The sequence below is a fragment of the Mobula hypostoma genome, chromosome 17, assembly GCF_963921235.1.
Source record: "Mobula hypostoma chromosome 17, sMobHyp1.1, whole genome shotgun sequence".
Lineage (NCBI taxonomy): Eukaryota > Metazoa > Chordata > Chondrichthyes > Myliobatiformes > Myliobatidae > Mobula > Mobula hypostoma.
This window is the reverse complement of record NC_086113.1, coordinates 7366972-7381564: the sequence shown is the minus strand read 5'-3', so window position 1 is coordinate 7381564 and position 14593 is coordinate 7366972. Positions and strand designations below refer to the sequence as shown.

General features: G+C 42.4%; 1 protein-coding gene across 9 annotated transcripts in view; it reads right to left on the bottom strand.

Annotated features, from left to right (window-relative positions):
- Window positions 1-14593, bottom strand: part of LOC134357816 (RNA-binding motif, single-stranded-interacting protein 3) — a 1318209-nt gene that overhangs the window by 934714 nt on the left and 368902 nt on the right. The window contains exon 1 of one of the 9 annotated variants that reach the window (XM_063069503.1): window positions 8648-8684. The exons of the other annotated variants lie outside the window; for them this stretch is intronic. Coding sequence (XP_062925573.1) covers window positions 8648-8650 — 3 coding nt within the window. The 5' untranslated portion in view covers window positions 8651-8684. Of the gene's footprint in view, window positions 1-8647; window positions 8685-14593 lie in introns of those variants that run through there. 9 annotated transcript variants of the gene reach the window in all.

Here is a 14593-nt window from a genome sequence, read left to right as displayed (position 1 = left end):
CATATGCAAAAATCTTGGACTTACTATAAATTCTAGAAAATATTTTCCTTCTGTGCACCTTATTTATATGTGTATTTATTGAGATACAACGTGGAATAGGCTCTTCTAGCCCTGCCACCCAGCAATCCCCTAGCCTAATCTTTAGTCGATTTACAACGACCAATTAACCTACCAACCGGTACGTCTCTGGACTGTGGGAGGAAACCGGAGCACCCGGAGGAAACCCTCGCGGTCACAAGGAGAATGTACAAGCTCCTTACAGAAGGCGGCAGGAATGAACCCACGTCGGCTCTACTGTAAAGTGTTGTGCTAACCACTATGTTACTGCACCACCCCACAGAGAAAATGCATTAACGGAAAGAAGATAACATGGCTGGCCACATTACAAGCTAGAGGAAACTCTTTCAGATGTATTGAAACGAAGTCTACCTTTACACGTTCAAGACCATGATGTCTGTCACAGGAATCCACATAAGATAGTTTAAAAGATGAATTAGTTTTATCTGGCACATATACATTGAAACGTACAGTGAAATATGTCATTTGCATCAATGACCAACGCAGCCTGAGATTATGCTGCCAACTTTTACACTTACTCTAAGGTCAATCTAACCCTTCTCTCCTACATAACCTTCCATTTCCTTTTGTTCATATGCCTACAGTACAGATATATATATATATATATATATAGATATAGAGTATATATAGAGCTAGGGTGCCTAAGACTGATTCACAGTACTGTATTTGTCAATGTGGAACGGAGAGCGAGTTTGTAGATCTGATGGGAGCAAAGGATGTTGGGAATGGCGAGGGTAGAGTGCCGCAGGAGGGGTGTGGGACAGGTGGTAGAGAAGGCAGGGTTGGTGCAGGTCAAGACGCATCCAGCCCTGAGACACCAAGCAAGGTCATTTGATTCCAAACAATCGGTTTATTGAATGTGGTACAGTGCAGCGCAAAGACATAAAATTACAATAAATTATGAAATTATTCTGGTCAAGATGGTGCCAGTGAACAACGATTCCTCAGACATCTTCCAGATAGTCAATCATTTCAGTTTTTCTAGATCATTTGCTTATTCTTTTTACATTCATTTAGCTTAATTTAGTTCAATCCAATGAGCTAGCACTCTACTGTCCCCAAGAAAAATGCGAGAGAGAAATATAAGAACGAGCTATCACAAGGAATTACTCAGAGGCAAGATGACAGGCCATGATTGCAGACATCCCACCTCTCCCGGAAGTTCCGGGAGTCTCCCGCATATTGATAGCGGCTCCTTGATGCCCACAAATTATATACAATATCCTGGAAATTGATTTTTTTGAGAGGGAGAGGAAGAGGAAGAGGAAGAGCGAGAGCGAGAGGGAGGATTGGTCTCTCTTTGTGCTAAGTAGACCTATCAATTTTCTCTGTGGGTGGGCTTTATAGTCGACCTCAAAAATAATGACAGAGTTGCTCGCTGCACTGTTTGCAACAGTGACTTTTCCATTGCCCCTGGTGGGTTAAAATGTAAAAGACATGTTGAGGTGAGTTTAACTGGTATCATTCGTTCATTAGCATAGCTACCATTATTTAAACTAGCTGGCTAGCTGCTAAGGAGCTACTCTATTGATGTCCTACGTGATGAGGCCAAACTTGCTGTAGACTTGCTTAAAGTTGTAATAGAATAAAAAAATGACTCCATGATAATATAATATAATATAATATAATATGATGTAAGTACATATTTTAATATCATATTTTCTGCATATACCCAACTTAGACAAAATCACTAAACAAAGTACTGTATTACATACATCCTTGGCGGTCGAACGGGGGGGGGGGATATGGTGTTGCAGGGGGCAGGGGTGTTACCTCCCTGAAGTGAGTTTTTGCAGGGTGGGATGTCTGTGATTGACTACATTTATCACCGATTAAAGTGTTGAGGAAAATTGAAACATTGAGGCAAATGTGGAGGAGAGTGAGTAGTTCCTAGAGAGGCTTCTGGTTTGAGTCACTTCCCTCAGAAGGGCCGCTGCTTTGGTTCGCTGCCATCGGAGGGGACGCTGTTTCATGTTGCTTCCCTCAGAGAGGTTGTGCCTCAAATTTGAGGCTGTGCCCTCGTTCTGGATACCCCACCATAAGAAACATCCTCTTCACATCCACCCTATCTAGTCCTTTTAACATTCAGTAGGTTTCAATGAGATCCCTCCACATTCTTCTAAATTCCAGTGAGTACAGGCCCAAGCTGCCAAACGCTCCTCATATGTTAACCCCTTCATTCCTGGAATCATCCTCGTGAACCTCCTCTGGACTCTCAACAATATCCTGTCTGAGATATGGGACCCAAATCTGTTGACAATACAAGTGCAGCCTGACTAGTATCTTATAAAGGCTCAGCGTTATCACCTTGATTTTATATTCTATTCCCCTTGAAATAAATGCCAACATTGCGTTTGCCTTCATTACCACAGACTCAACCAGTAAATTAACCTTCTGGGAGTCTTGCGCGAGGACTTCTAAGTCCCTCTGTACCTATGATGTTTGAACCTTCTCCCCAATTAAATAATAGTCCACACTATTGTTCCTTTTACTAAAATGCACTACCCTATACTTCCCAACGCTCTATTCCATCAGCCACATTTTTGCCTATTCTTCCAACTTGTATAAGTCCTGCTACAATCACATTACTTCCTCAGCACATCTACTCCTCCACCTATCTTTGTATCATCCGCATACTTTGTCACAAAGCCATCAATTCCATTATCCAAATCATTGACAAACAATGTGAAAAGTAGCGATCCCAATACTGACCACTGAGGAAAACCCCTAGTCCCTGTCAGCCAACCTGAAAAGGCTCCCTTTATTCCCACTCCCTGCTTCCTGTCTGTCAGCATTCCTCTATTCTTGCCAGTATCTTTCCTGTAACGCTATAGGATTTTATCTTGTTAAGCAGCCTCACGTACGGCACCTTATCAAATGCCTTCTGAAAATCCAAGTAAATGACATCCAATGCATCCCCTTTGTCCACCCTGCTTAGATTTGGCAGGAAAGATTTCCCTTTACAGAAACCATGCTGACTTTAACTTATTTTATCATTAGTCTCCAAGTAACCCAAAACCTCATCCTTAATAATAGATTCCAACACTTTCCCATCCACTGAAGTTAGGCTAACTGGCCTATAATTTCCTTTCTTTTGTAAGTGACACTTACAATCTTCCAGTACTCCAGGACCATGCTAGAATCAAGTGATTCTTGAAAGATCATGACCAATGCATCTGTTACCTCTTCAGCAACCTCACTCCGGACTCTGGGAAAAGTCCATCTGGACCGGGTGACCTATACACCTTCAGACCTTTTAGTTTGCCTCGCACTGTTTCCTTTAATAGCAATGGCTCTCACTCCAACTCCCTGACACTTATGGGCCTCTGGCACACTGCTAGTGCCTTCCACAGTGAAGATTGATGCAAAGTACCCATTAAGTTCATCTGCCATTTCTTTGTCTCCCATTACTACCTCATCAGTATCATTTTCCAGTGGTCCAATATCAACTCTCATCTCCCTTTTACTCTTTATTTAACTGAAAAAACTTTCAGTATCCTGCTTTAAATTATTGCCTAGTTTGCCATCATATTTCATCTTTTCCCTTCTTATAGCTTTCTTAGTTGCCTTTTGTTGAATTTTAAAAGCTTTCCAATTATCGAACTTCCAAGTCACTTTCGCTACATTATATGCCCTTTTCATGGTTCTTATGCAGTCCTTAACTTTCTTTGTCAGCTATGGTTGCCTACCTGCCATTTGAGAACTTCTTCTTCTGTGGAACGTTTCTATCCTGCGTCTCGTGAACTATTCCCAGAAACTTCAAGCACCTCTGCGCTGCCATCATTCCTGCCAGTATCTTCCTCCAATCCATCTAGGCAAGCTCCTCTCTCGCGCTTCTGTAATTCCCTTTATTCCACTGTGATACTGACACATGTGACTTATGCTTCTCCCTCTCAAACTGCAGTATGAATTCAATCATGTTACGATCACTGTCTCCTAAGGGTTTCTTTACATTAAGCTCCCTAATGAGATCTGGGTTATTACACAACACCCAATCTAAGATAACCTTTCCCCAAGCAGGCTCAAGCACAAGCTGCTCTAAAAAGTCATCTCATAGGCATTCAACAAATTACCTCTCTTGCGATCCAGGACCAACCTGATTTTCCCAATCCCCTTGCATATTAAGTACCCCATTCCAATTGTGACATTTCCCTTATTACATGCCTTTTCCAGCTCTCTTTGCAATCTCAACCCCACATCTTGGCTACTATTTGGAGGCCTATATATAATTCCCATAATTTTTTTTTCACCCTTGCTGTTTCTTAATTCCACCCACAAAGATTCTACATTCTCTGACTCTATATCACCTCTTTCTAAAGATGTAATTCCGTCTCTTACCAACAGAGCCACACCACCGCCTATGCCTTCCTGCCTGTCCTTTCGATACAAAGTATATCCTTTGATGTTAAGCTCCCAACTACGGCCTTCTTTCAGTCACCACTCAGTGACACCCATGTCATACCGATCAATCTCTAATTGCACTATGAGTTTGTCCACCTTATTCTGAATGCTAAGCATATTTAAATACAGCACCTTCAGTCCTGCATTCTTCGACCTTATGAATTTTACCTCTGTGGGTCAATTTAACTCTTTTCTCTGTCTGCATTTGTAATCGATCATTGGCTGTTGCATCCATCATCTACTTGTAAACCTGTTGGCTTATCCTCAACCCTATCATACTGGTTCCCATTCCCCTGCCTAATATATTTACCTAATTTCTCTCCAAGTTGTCCTATGCAATATTTCTTGATAATGCTTTATACTCATGGATCCTAACCACTTCAGGATTTACTGGTGATGTACTTAAGGTCTCTAGCTATTGTCTTTCAAAAATTATAATGAGGCAATAAATATATTTGTCACATAAAACCTTATTTTCTTGGAAATTTTAATTAGCTCCTTCACTTTACTCAAGCTAAATGCTCCAACTTAATTAATCTCATCTGATACAAATACCTATTAGTGCTGAGATCATACTAATGCTTCTCCAGTGCCTCCCTGACTTTTTTCGCTGAAGAGTGAATAAATTTCATGATACATGTCAGTGACAATAAATCTGATTCTGTAACACCAGGTTTAGCACACAACTGGCTGCCTAAGGGCCCTCTTTAAACACTTACCACTGGTCCACAACAGAATATATTTATGACCCCAACAGACATTTAGCAGTTTTCTACTGGTTCCAAGGGCAGCAGAAAAACTCTCCATAATCTTCCACCATTAAACCCAAGGACAAAATACGCCCCCTTCCAGTTGCAGACTGTTGCCAAAAATTTCTTGTACAGCCTTCAAGTTCTCACCCAAGCTTCAAGTCAGTTGGTGTCTATAAAGACCTATTCTGGGTCCAACATTTTGATGTAATTACAAAGAAGGCATGCCAGTGGCTATATTTCATCGGGAGTTTGAGGAGATTTGGTATGTCATCGAAGATTTGAGCAAATTTCTACAGATGTTCTGCGGAGACCATTCTGACTGGCAGCATCGCAGTCGAGTATGGAGGGGCCATTGCACAGCATTAGAAAAGGCTGCAGAGAATCGGCTCCATTATAGGCACTAGCCTCCCCACCATTGAGGACAACATTAAAAGGTGATACCTCAATAAGGCAGCATCAATCATTAGGTACATCCATCACACAGGCTCCCTTCTCATTGCCATCATCAAGGAGGAGGCACAGGAGCCTCAGGAGCCTAAAGGCACCCACTTAACAATTCAGGAACAGCTTCCTCCCCTCTGCCATCAGATTTCTGAACGTACAATGAACAATACCATACTATTTTTGCTCCCTTTATGCACTACATCTTATTTTTTCTTGTAACTTCTATTTAACGTATTGCACTGTACTGCTGCTGCAAAACAAAAAGAAATATGACAGTGATAAAGAACCTGAATCTGAATCTGCTTCTGATTCAACTGGCTGCCTGAGGGCCCTCTTTAAGCTTTTACCAATTGTCCACATCAGAATATATTTATGGCCCCAACTGACGTTAATAGCTTTCTCCTGGTTCCCAGAGCAGCATCAGAGCCCCAAAATAAAATCTACTTCCCTTCATTTGCATACTATTGCCAACCTAGTGAATGAACCATTCAAATTTGTTGTCAAAGCACATCTATGTCACCATATACAACCCTGAGATTCATTTTCTTGTGGGCACACTCAATAAATCCATTACAGAATAATAACCATAATAGAATAAATGAAAGACTGTATGTCTATAGAAAAATTTGCCAAGAACAACCATGGTCATGGCACCATGATTGCCCACATCATACCACACGGCACATAATGATGATTCCTCAGTATTATTTTTATTTTTTAAACTGTTTTAATAATCCATTGCCGACTTTTCCCAAAGTTTCCTTCTGGAAAGCACAATAAGGCAATTAAAACAGAAACTTCACACCATTTCTTAAAAGTTCCTTCATCAAGGCAGTTAATCTGATCGACCATTCCAGGTACTTCCCCCCTACCCTGCTCTACCTTAATCTACTTTTCATAATCATCATTGTCACTATGTGCCGTGTCGTATGACGTAGGTGATCGTGATTTCTCCATGACCATGATTGCTCTTGACAAATTTTTCTACATAAGTTGTTTGTCATTACTTTCTTCTGGGCAGTGTCTTTACAAGGCGGTGACTCCAGCCATTATCAATACTCTTCAGCGATTGTCTGCCTAGTGTTAGTGGTTGCATAACCAGGACATATCTCCATCCTGCCACCTTACTTCTTACAACACCACTTATACTGTAAATATTTGCTGCTATTTATGCACATTTTAATTCATATCCATACTTCAACCTCTAACTTTAATTGTTATATAATTCTTTATTCTTTATAATTGTTGAACATTGACTATTGTTGCATATTGCGCTCCACAGCAAGTTCCCAATACTGTATACGTAAATGTACACAGCGAATAAAGTTGATCCTTGATTCCTGTTCATTGATAATGTTAATCATTTTAAATTATTAAAAAAGCCTTCATAGTTTTTAATGGTTCTGGATACCAGAGATATTTAGAACAGTTACAAGGCTGCGACAGGTTTTTAAAGGGCTTAGACTTCATTCCAGGCTGTGACACCTGTTGAGAGTTGTCAAGGCATTCTCAGAATGGACTCTGCCCTGGGCCTGCATGAAGTTGGATCTTCCAAAGCCTCACAGGGGGAGTTTATCTGATGCTTTAAAGGAGGAGAGATGCATCAACTGTCTCCATCTGGACCAGCCTAACACAGACAGACAGAGACCATAGCTGGCGTGATTGGGCAGCCGGCTGAATTCAGCACGGTTTGACCCAATGCTTTTTGTCCCTGTATCAAAGTAGGTGTGTTTGTTCTACTGGCTTCACCTGGCTCTCTGCACTATCAGAATGAACTGAAGAGAGAAAGATTAGAAAGCTAAATATTAGGTTTGTTTGTCACAAGTCTATTGAAACATATAGTGAAATGCGTCATTTGTGTTAAATCAAATCAACGAGGATTGTGCTGGGCAGCCAACAACTGTCACCACCACTTCCGGTGCCAACACAACATGCCCACAACTCACTAACCCTAAGCTGGAGCGACTGGAGAAGAAATGAAGACGTCCTGATGAAGGTGTTATGTTTTGTAACTTCAAAACGTTAAACTAACTCAAAGGAAGACAAAGGGAGTCTGAAATGTGAGTCTAACTTCATCCTACTTTCGGTGAGTTGCGCACATATCATGTGGCAGTGTGATGACATATGCAATTCACATATTTTTACATATAACCCGTGATGAATTATATAAACAACAAAGAATGCTAAATCAAAAAATATAGTAAACAACAGGAATTCTGCAGATGCTGGAAATTCAAGCAACATACATCAAAGTTGCTGGTGAACGCAGCAGGCCAGGCAGCATCTATAGGAAGAGGTGCAGTCGACGTTTCAGGCCGAGACCCTTCGTCAGGACTCTTCGTCAGTCCTGACGAAGGGTCTCGGCCTGAAACGGTCTCGGCCTGAAACGTCGACTGCACCTCTTCCTATAGATGCTGCCTGGCCTGCTGCGTTCACCAGCAACTTTGATGTATGTTGCTCAAAAAATATAGTTACAGGATTACTCAAATATTACTTAAATATTAAATAATATTAAATAAGGAAGGGTCTGGGTTTTCTTTTTTTCTCTCTATAGATGCTGCCTGACCTGCAGAGTTCCTCAGCATTCTGTATGTATTAAAGTATTTTAAAGTGTTGGCTCATCAATTAAAACTATTTTTGATTGGTTCTAGTGGATTGGAAATTGCCTGGAATTGTGCAAACCATCTATTAAAAATGGATAATTTATGCTTTCATGCAAATATTAACTTTGGCATAAATAACTTTGCATTTTCTAAAAAAAATACAACACTGAAAAAGGCTAAAAAGATTCTCATCCTCCTCTTTCACAGGATCTGTAATTAAAAAGGAAATTATATTGCTCTATGCACAAACACAAAGCAGCTGTTCACACCTTCCACAGATTGGAAATACATTTTCACAGGCAGTATAGTGTCATCACATCCCCAGTGAAGCTGGGACTAAGCAGGCAGCCAGAACAGATCTTTACATACCATTTTGTTAATGCCGTGGTTCAGACTCCACACCCATGGTATAATAGTTACTGGATATGATTTCTGCTACAGCAGCCTCACAGCTGCTGAAAACCAGACACAACATGACAAAAAAAACCTCATCTCCCAAATGCCACACCTCAAAGAAGTTTAAAGTCCAGACGGTTAATCATTTGGTCTGTGTGTTAAAAGCTCTTTACACGCTGCCCTTGTGGCACCAGGTCACACAGATGTGAAGATGGTGAAATATTTCACAGAAAATTCCACTGTAAAATGTTCATTGACAGCACTTAAAAGCAACTAATGGAAATCTGTCCTTGTACTCCAGTGCCTCATGAGGCTTTATAAACTATGCTAATTTATACTAACAGGTATAAGCTTCAAAGGAATCTAGAGGGGACAAAGCTTGAAACATTCCTCCCAGTCCAAATTATACTTTTCAAAATTCACTCAGTGGCCACTTTATGAGGTACACCTGCTTGTTAATGCAAATATCAAATCAGCCAATCATGTGACAATAGTACAACGCATAAAAGCATGCTAACATGGTCAAGAGGTTCAGTTGTTGTTCAGACCAAACGTCAGCAAGGGGAAGAAACGTGACCTAAGTGACTTTGGTCGTGGAATGATTTTTGGTGCCAGACGGGGTGGTTTGAGTATCTCAAAAACTGCTGATCTCCTGGGATTTTCATGCATAATGAACTCTAGATCAGGGGATCCAAACCTTCTTTTATGCCATGGACCCCTACCATTAACCGAGGGTCTGTGGACACCGTGTTGGAAACCCTTGCTCTAGAGTTTACAAAGAATGGCGCAACAAAAAAAATCATACAGTGAGCAGCAGTTCTGTGGACGAGAACACATTTTTAATGAGAGAGCTCGGAGCAGAATGACCAGACTGGTTCAAGCTGACAGGAAGGTGACAATAACTTAAATAACCATGTATTACAACAGTGGTATGCACAAGAGCATCTCTGAGCACAAAACAGCTCAAAAAATTGGATGGGCAGGTACCTAATAAAGTGGGTGTGATTCAAATAGCCTCTGAATCCCAACTTCTGGGTATCACGTGTGGCATAGCTAAGCCCTGTGGAACCATTTCTACTGGCAGGAGAAGGGACAAGGTGGGTTACTGGTGCCTTAAAATCAGTCAGTTTGGGCAGATGGGGCTCATTAGCTGGGTTGACAGCTCATCTTGTCATGGTCCAGATCGGGGTCCCTTTAAATTTAGCTTGTTTATGTTACGATCCGGACCGTTGATTCCCTGCTTTCCCATGTCCCTCGACTTTGGTGATTAGAGGCAATTAACACTCGGCTGAACCGGTAGTTTATAGTCTCCGGCTTTCAGCTGTTTGGGGCGGGAGTGTATGCAAAGTCACAGCGTGCCAATGTCATCTGGCCAGAGCAAGCCTTGCCTCCGCCTGAAGCGAGTGCCGGTAATTCGCCTTTCTTCACCGGAGCAACCCTGTCCAGTTACCTCGCCGAAGCGAGCCTGCAAAGTTTCCTCATCAAGGTGGGTCCGTCAGTTAACCCACCGGAGAGAATCAAGAGCCGCTGTCTACTGTTCCCGGGCCGAGTCGAGAGCTCGGCACTACCCGGAGGTTCCAAGCACCATGTCCACGTCCTGGCTCCGGCGGCATCCAAGCACCACGTCCAAGTCCTGGCCCTGGCGGCATCCAAGTACCACGTCCAAGTCCTGGCTCTGGCAGCATCCAAGTACCACGTCCAAGTCCTGGCCCTGACGGCTTCCCAGTTCTGAGTCAAGTCCTGGCCCTGGCAGTCTGTGATTCCTGTCCTACCCCCCTGTCTGAATCCCTTCTCTGCCCCTCTCGCCTCTAGCCCTCATATGCAGCCCCCGCCTACACTTCAGTCTAGTTCCATCACCTGAGCTAGATAGGTACTGTCTGGTGTTCATTCGTGTTGGTCTTGTCTTGTCCTGTCCTCGCCTCCGTGGGGTAAGTCAGGCCGTCTTGCCATTGCCCCGTCGGGAGTCATGTCTTGTCTTGTCCTGTCCTCGCCTCCGTGGGGTAAGTCAGGCCGTCTGGCTGTTGCCTCGCGGGGAGTCGTGTCTTGTCTTGTCTTGTCCTCGCCTCCGTGGGTAAGTCAGGCCGTCTTGCCGTTGCCCCGCAGGGGGTCATGTCTTGTTGTGTCTTGTCCTCGCCTCCGTGGGATAAGTCAGGCCGTCTTGCCGTTGCCCCGCGGAGGGTCATGAGTCCCGGCCCTACGTCCTGTACCCAAGGAGGGGTCCCTGCTCTCTGTTCTGTGTGCGAGTCCCGGCCCTATGTCCCGTACCCAAGGAGGGGTCCTAGCTCTCTGTTCTGTGTATGTGTCCATGGTTCCATGTACCTGCTCTCCCGAGACTGAGGCTCTGTTTTCCATGTTCCTCCTCTCCCTAGCCCATGTCATGTCCATGCCTGGTTCTGAGGTCCGAGCCCGAGGCAAGACCCAGCTACTGGGTCCTTGCCCAGTCTCGGGCTCGGAGTCCACACCCTAACCTCTTCATGTCTCCTCTAGTTCTGGGAACCGATTCCGAGTCCAAGCCCAGACCCTTGGTCCCAGCCTAGTCGTAGTCCTGAGTCCTTATCCTGTTCGCTATTCCTGCTTCTGTCTTGCTCTCCGGGTATCGTACAATAAACTAAACCTAAGTAACCTCACAAGATGTGTCTTGCATTTGGGTCCACCCTTGCTCCCAAAGCCCCGCCATTGTGACACATCCAGGTGAAGGAAAACCTTGTTCTCAAACCTCCACTGCCTCGCGGCTATACCAACTCATGGAGAAGGCTTCAGGAGTAAACCCGAGGAAAAATATGGAGCTGGAGTCCCTAAGACAGTCTTATGTTGAATACAATGCTGACTGGCAACTGCTGCATTGCCATTGGTGCCAAACTGTATCGGTCTCTGCCATTCCTTTAGACTCATCAATTGCATGGGCAACAGATTGCTCTCTATATTGTGCTCCCCAGCCTTGCATAAGTCAGGTAAGATGCAACATCTATGGTCGGCCCCAACAAATGGAGGCATTAATAGAGGTCAGGGCAATTCAAATAGCTTAAAGAAAAGATGTTTGCAAATACCAGGAAGAAGTTAAAAAGAAAACAATAACCTGAAAAAATCAGCGAAAGAAAAACAACTTAAAATTCATTTGGTACCTCAACACAGCATTCCAATAAAGAAAATTTGACATAGTCATTTGAAAAGAGACTGCACATTTAAAAATTATTTATGAGGGCAAAGTAATCCTTCTATTAAATCCATCTTAAGAAAAAGCATTAAAAACCTTTTTAGATGTCTAATGTGCCTAAAAAAATTACTGTTGGATAATTACTCATGGTTGCACTTTATCTGAATTTGCATGCCCTTTTTTAAACGGCTGTCTGTCTCCAGCAGAATGGCACATAGTTCCAATTTGCAATAAAATTATTAGTTTTGTAGTCTCACTGGCCGTCATTATCTCCTATGTTGCTTGGAATCATGGCGAAGTACATTTCCATTTCTAACAATAGTGCTGAGACATCATGAGACAGGAAATGATAAAGTGGTCAGCTACCGCTAAAAGAATGTCCCTAAATTGAGCAGTAAGCTTCCAAACAGTTAAATGGCATGACAATGAAAACAGCCTGTTCTACAAATGATTTGCCTGGGCTTGGGTCAGATGATAAGCCATTTCTTCCCTCACTCATCTGGCTAGTGACCTGCATGTCACAGGTGCAGATATTTCAACATGATAACCCCAATGCTACAACAACTTGGTTAGTAGAGAACAGGGTTGCAGGCACAACCTAATATCAAGATCTAAACTGGGAACAACTGAGCATATAGTTTTATGGACATGCCCTCTTCTCAATGGGGAGGAGGTACAGGATGCCATACACACACACACACACACACAAGTTAAGAAACATTTTCTTCCCCCAACCATCAGATTTCCAAACAGTTTTTATTATGAAGCTGAAAGACATAGTTATTATTGATACCATTTGGTTACAGGTGGCTACAAATAGAGCAGATGAACAATTATGGACAAACTACCAGCAATTTACTACAGTTCACAGATTATTGGTGGATTCTGGCTGATGGTTTATATTTTAGTTTCAGCCATGGAGGAACCACACACAGAATGTACCAAGGAGAACATTCTAACTGGTTACAGCACCGTTTGGCATGGAGGATCAGAAAAACCTGCAGAAAGTTGCGAACTCAGCCAGTTGGACACTAGCCTCCCTAGTGTCAGGGATATCTTCAAAAGGCAATGCCTCAAAAACGCAGCATCCATCATTTAGAACATGGACCAGGACACCAGGACATGCCTTCCTCTCCTTGGTACCACTGAAGAGGAGGTACAGGAGCCTGAAGACACACACAAAACATTCTAGGCACAGTTTCTTCCCCTCAGACTTCAGATCTCTGAATGGTCCATGAACCCATTCCCTCACCCTCTTGCTCTCCAAACACTACCTCACTATTTTGAGCTTTCTTTGCACTGCTTATTTATTTTATATGTTTATTATTGTAATGTTTAGCAACTTGTTGAATTACTATATCAATTACTATATCACTGCAAAACAATACATTTCATGACATTTCTCAATGATAATAAATCTGATTCCGAGACTAAAATGCATAATATTACACTGGGACCAAGTGCAGTTTATCAAGCTGATGCAATTTCAGTCCAAGCTGTTCAATACACTACCATACAACAATGGTGGCTCTTTCACATTGCTGTAAGAAAGTAGCTAATCTGGGATCAGCTAAGGCTTCTGAAGAACCTTCTTTTTGAGACCCTTATCTGTGGCCGAGGTGGTCCTTCTATCACTTCAAAGATCAAAGTAAATTTATTATCAAAGTATGCACATATTACCATATACTGCCTTGAGATTCATTGTCTTACAGGCATTTACATAGGTAAAAGAGAAATAAAGTAGAATTTACAAAAAAACTATACATAGACCAACAAAGACTGACCAACTACCAATGTGCAAAAGAAGACAAACTGAGTAAATAAAAAATAATATTGAGAAAATGAGTTGTAAGGAGTCCTTGAAAGTGGGTCTGTAGGTCGTAGAATCAGGCAAGTAAAGTTATCCACAATGTTTCAGGAGCCTAATGGTTGAAGGGTAGCAACTGTTCCTGTACCTAGTGGTGTGGGTCCTCATACTGCCTGATGTGTAGTAGTGAGAAGACAGCATGGTGGAACGGTGGGGGTCCTTGATGATGGATGCTGCTTTCTTGGGGCAGCTTTCCTTGTAGATGAACTCAATGGTGGGGAGAGTTTTGCCTATGATGTACTGGGCTGTATCCACCTCTTTCTGTAGACTCTTCCGTTGCTGGGCATCGGTGTTTCCATACCAAACTCTGGTACAAGCAGTCAGGAAACTCTTCAGTGTTAATCTATAGAAGTTTATCAAAGTTTTACATGACATACTGAACCTATGCAAAAGTCTAGAAAAGTAGAGGTGGTGTCGTGGCTCCTTTGTGTTGATACTTAGGTGCTGACCCCAGGACAGATCCTCTGGGTATGATAATACGAATATAAAGCTACCAACCCTCTCCACTTCTACTCCCCTAATGAGGACTGGCTCATAGAACTCCACATTCTTGCTCCTGTAGCATTTGCACAGAATTCTCCACAACATTAGGGTCCTCTGATATTAAATTTGAAAAATTCAGAAGATGGATCTTTTTTCCAGTGAGAACAGTACTGCTGGCATTGTCTCTTTCTAACGTAAAACATTTCATAAAGGTATTGGTCTTTTGACCCAAGAAGTTGTGATGACCTTTAACCTACTCTAAGATCAATCTAACTCTTCCCTTTCACTTAATCCTCCATTTTTCTATTATCTACAGACCTATCTAAGAGTCTCTTATATGCCTCTAATGTATCTGGAATGTATATTCTAGTAATTTTTCAGTCAATAATCCTTTATCATCCACCACTGATCAAAT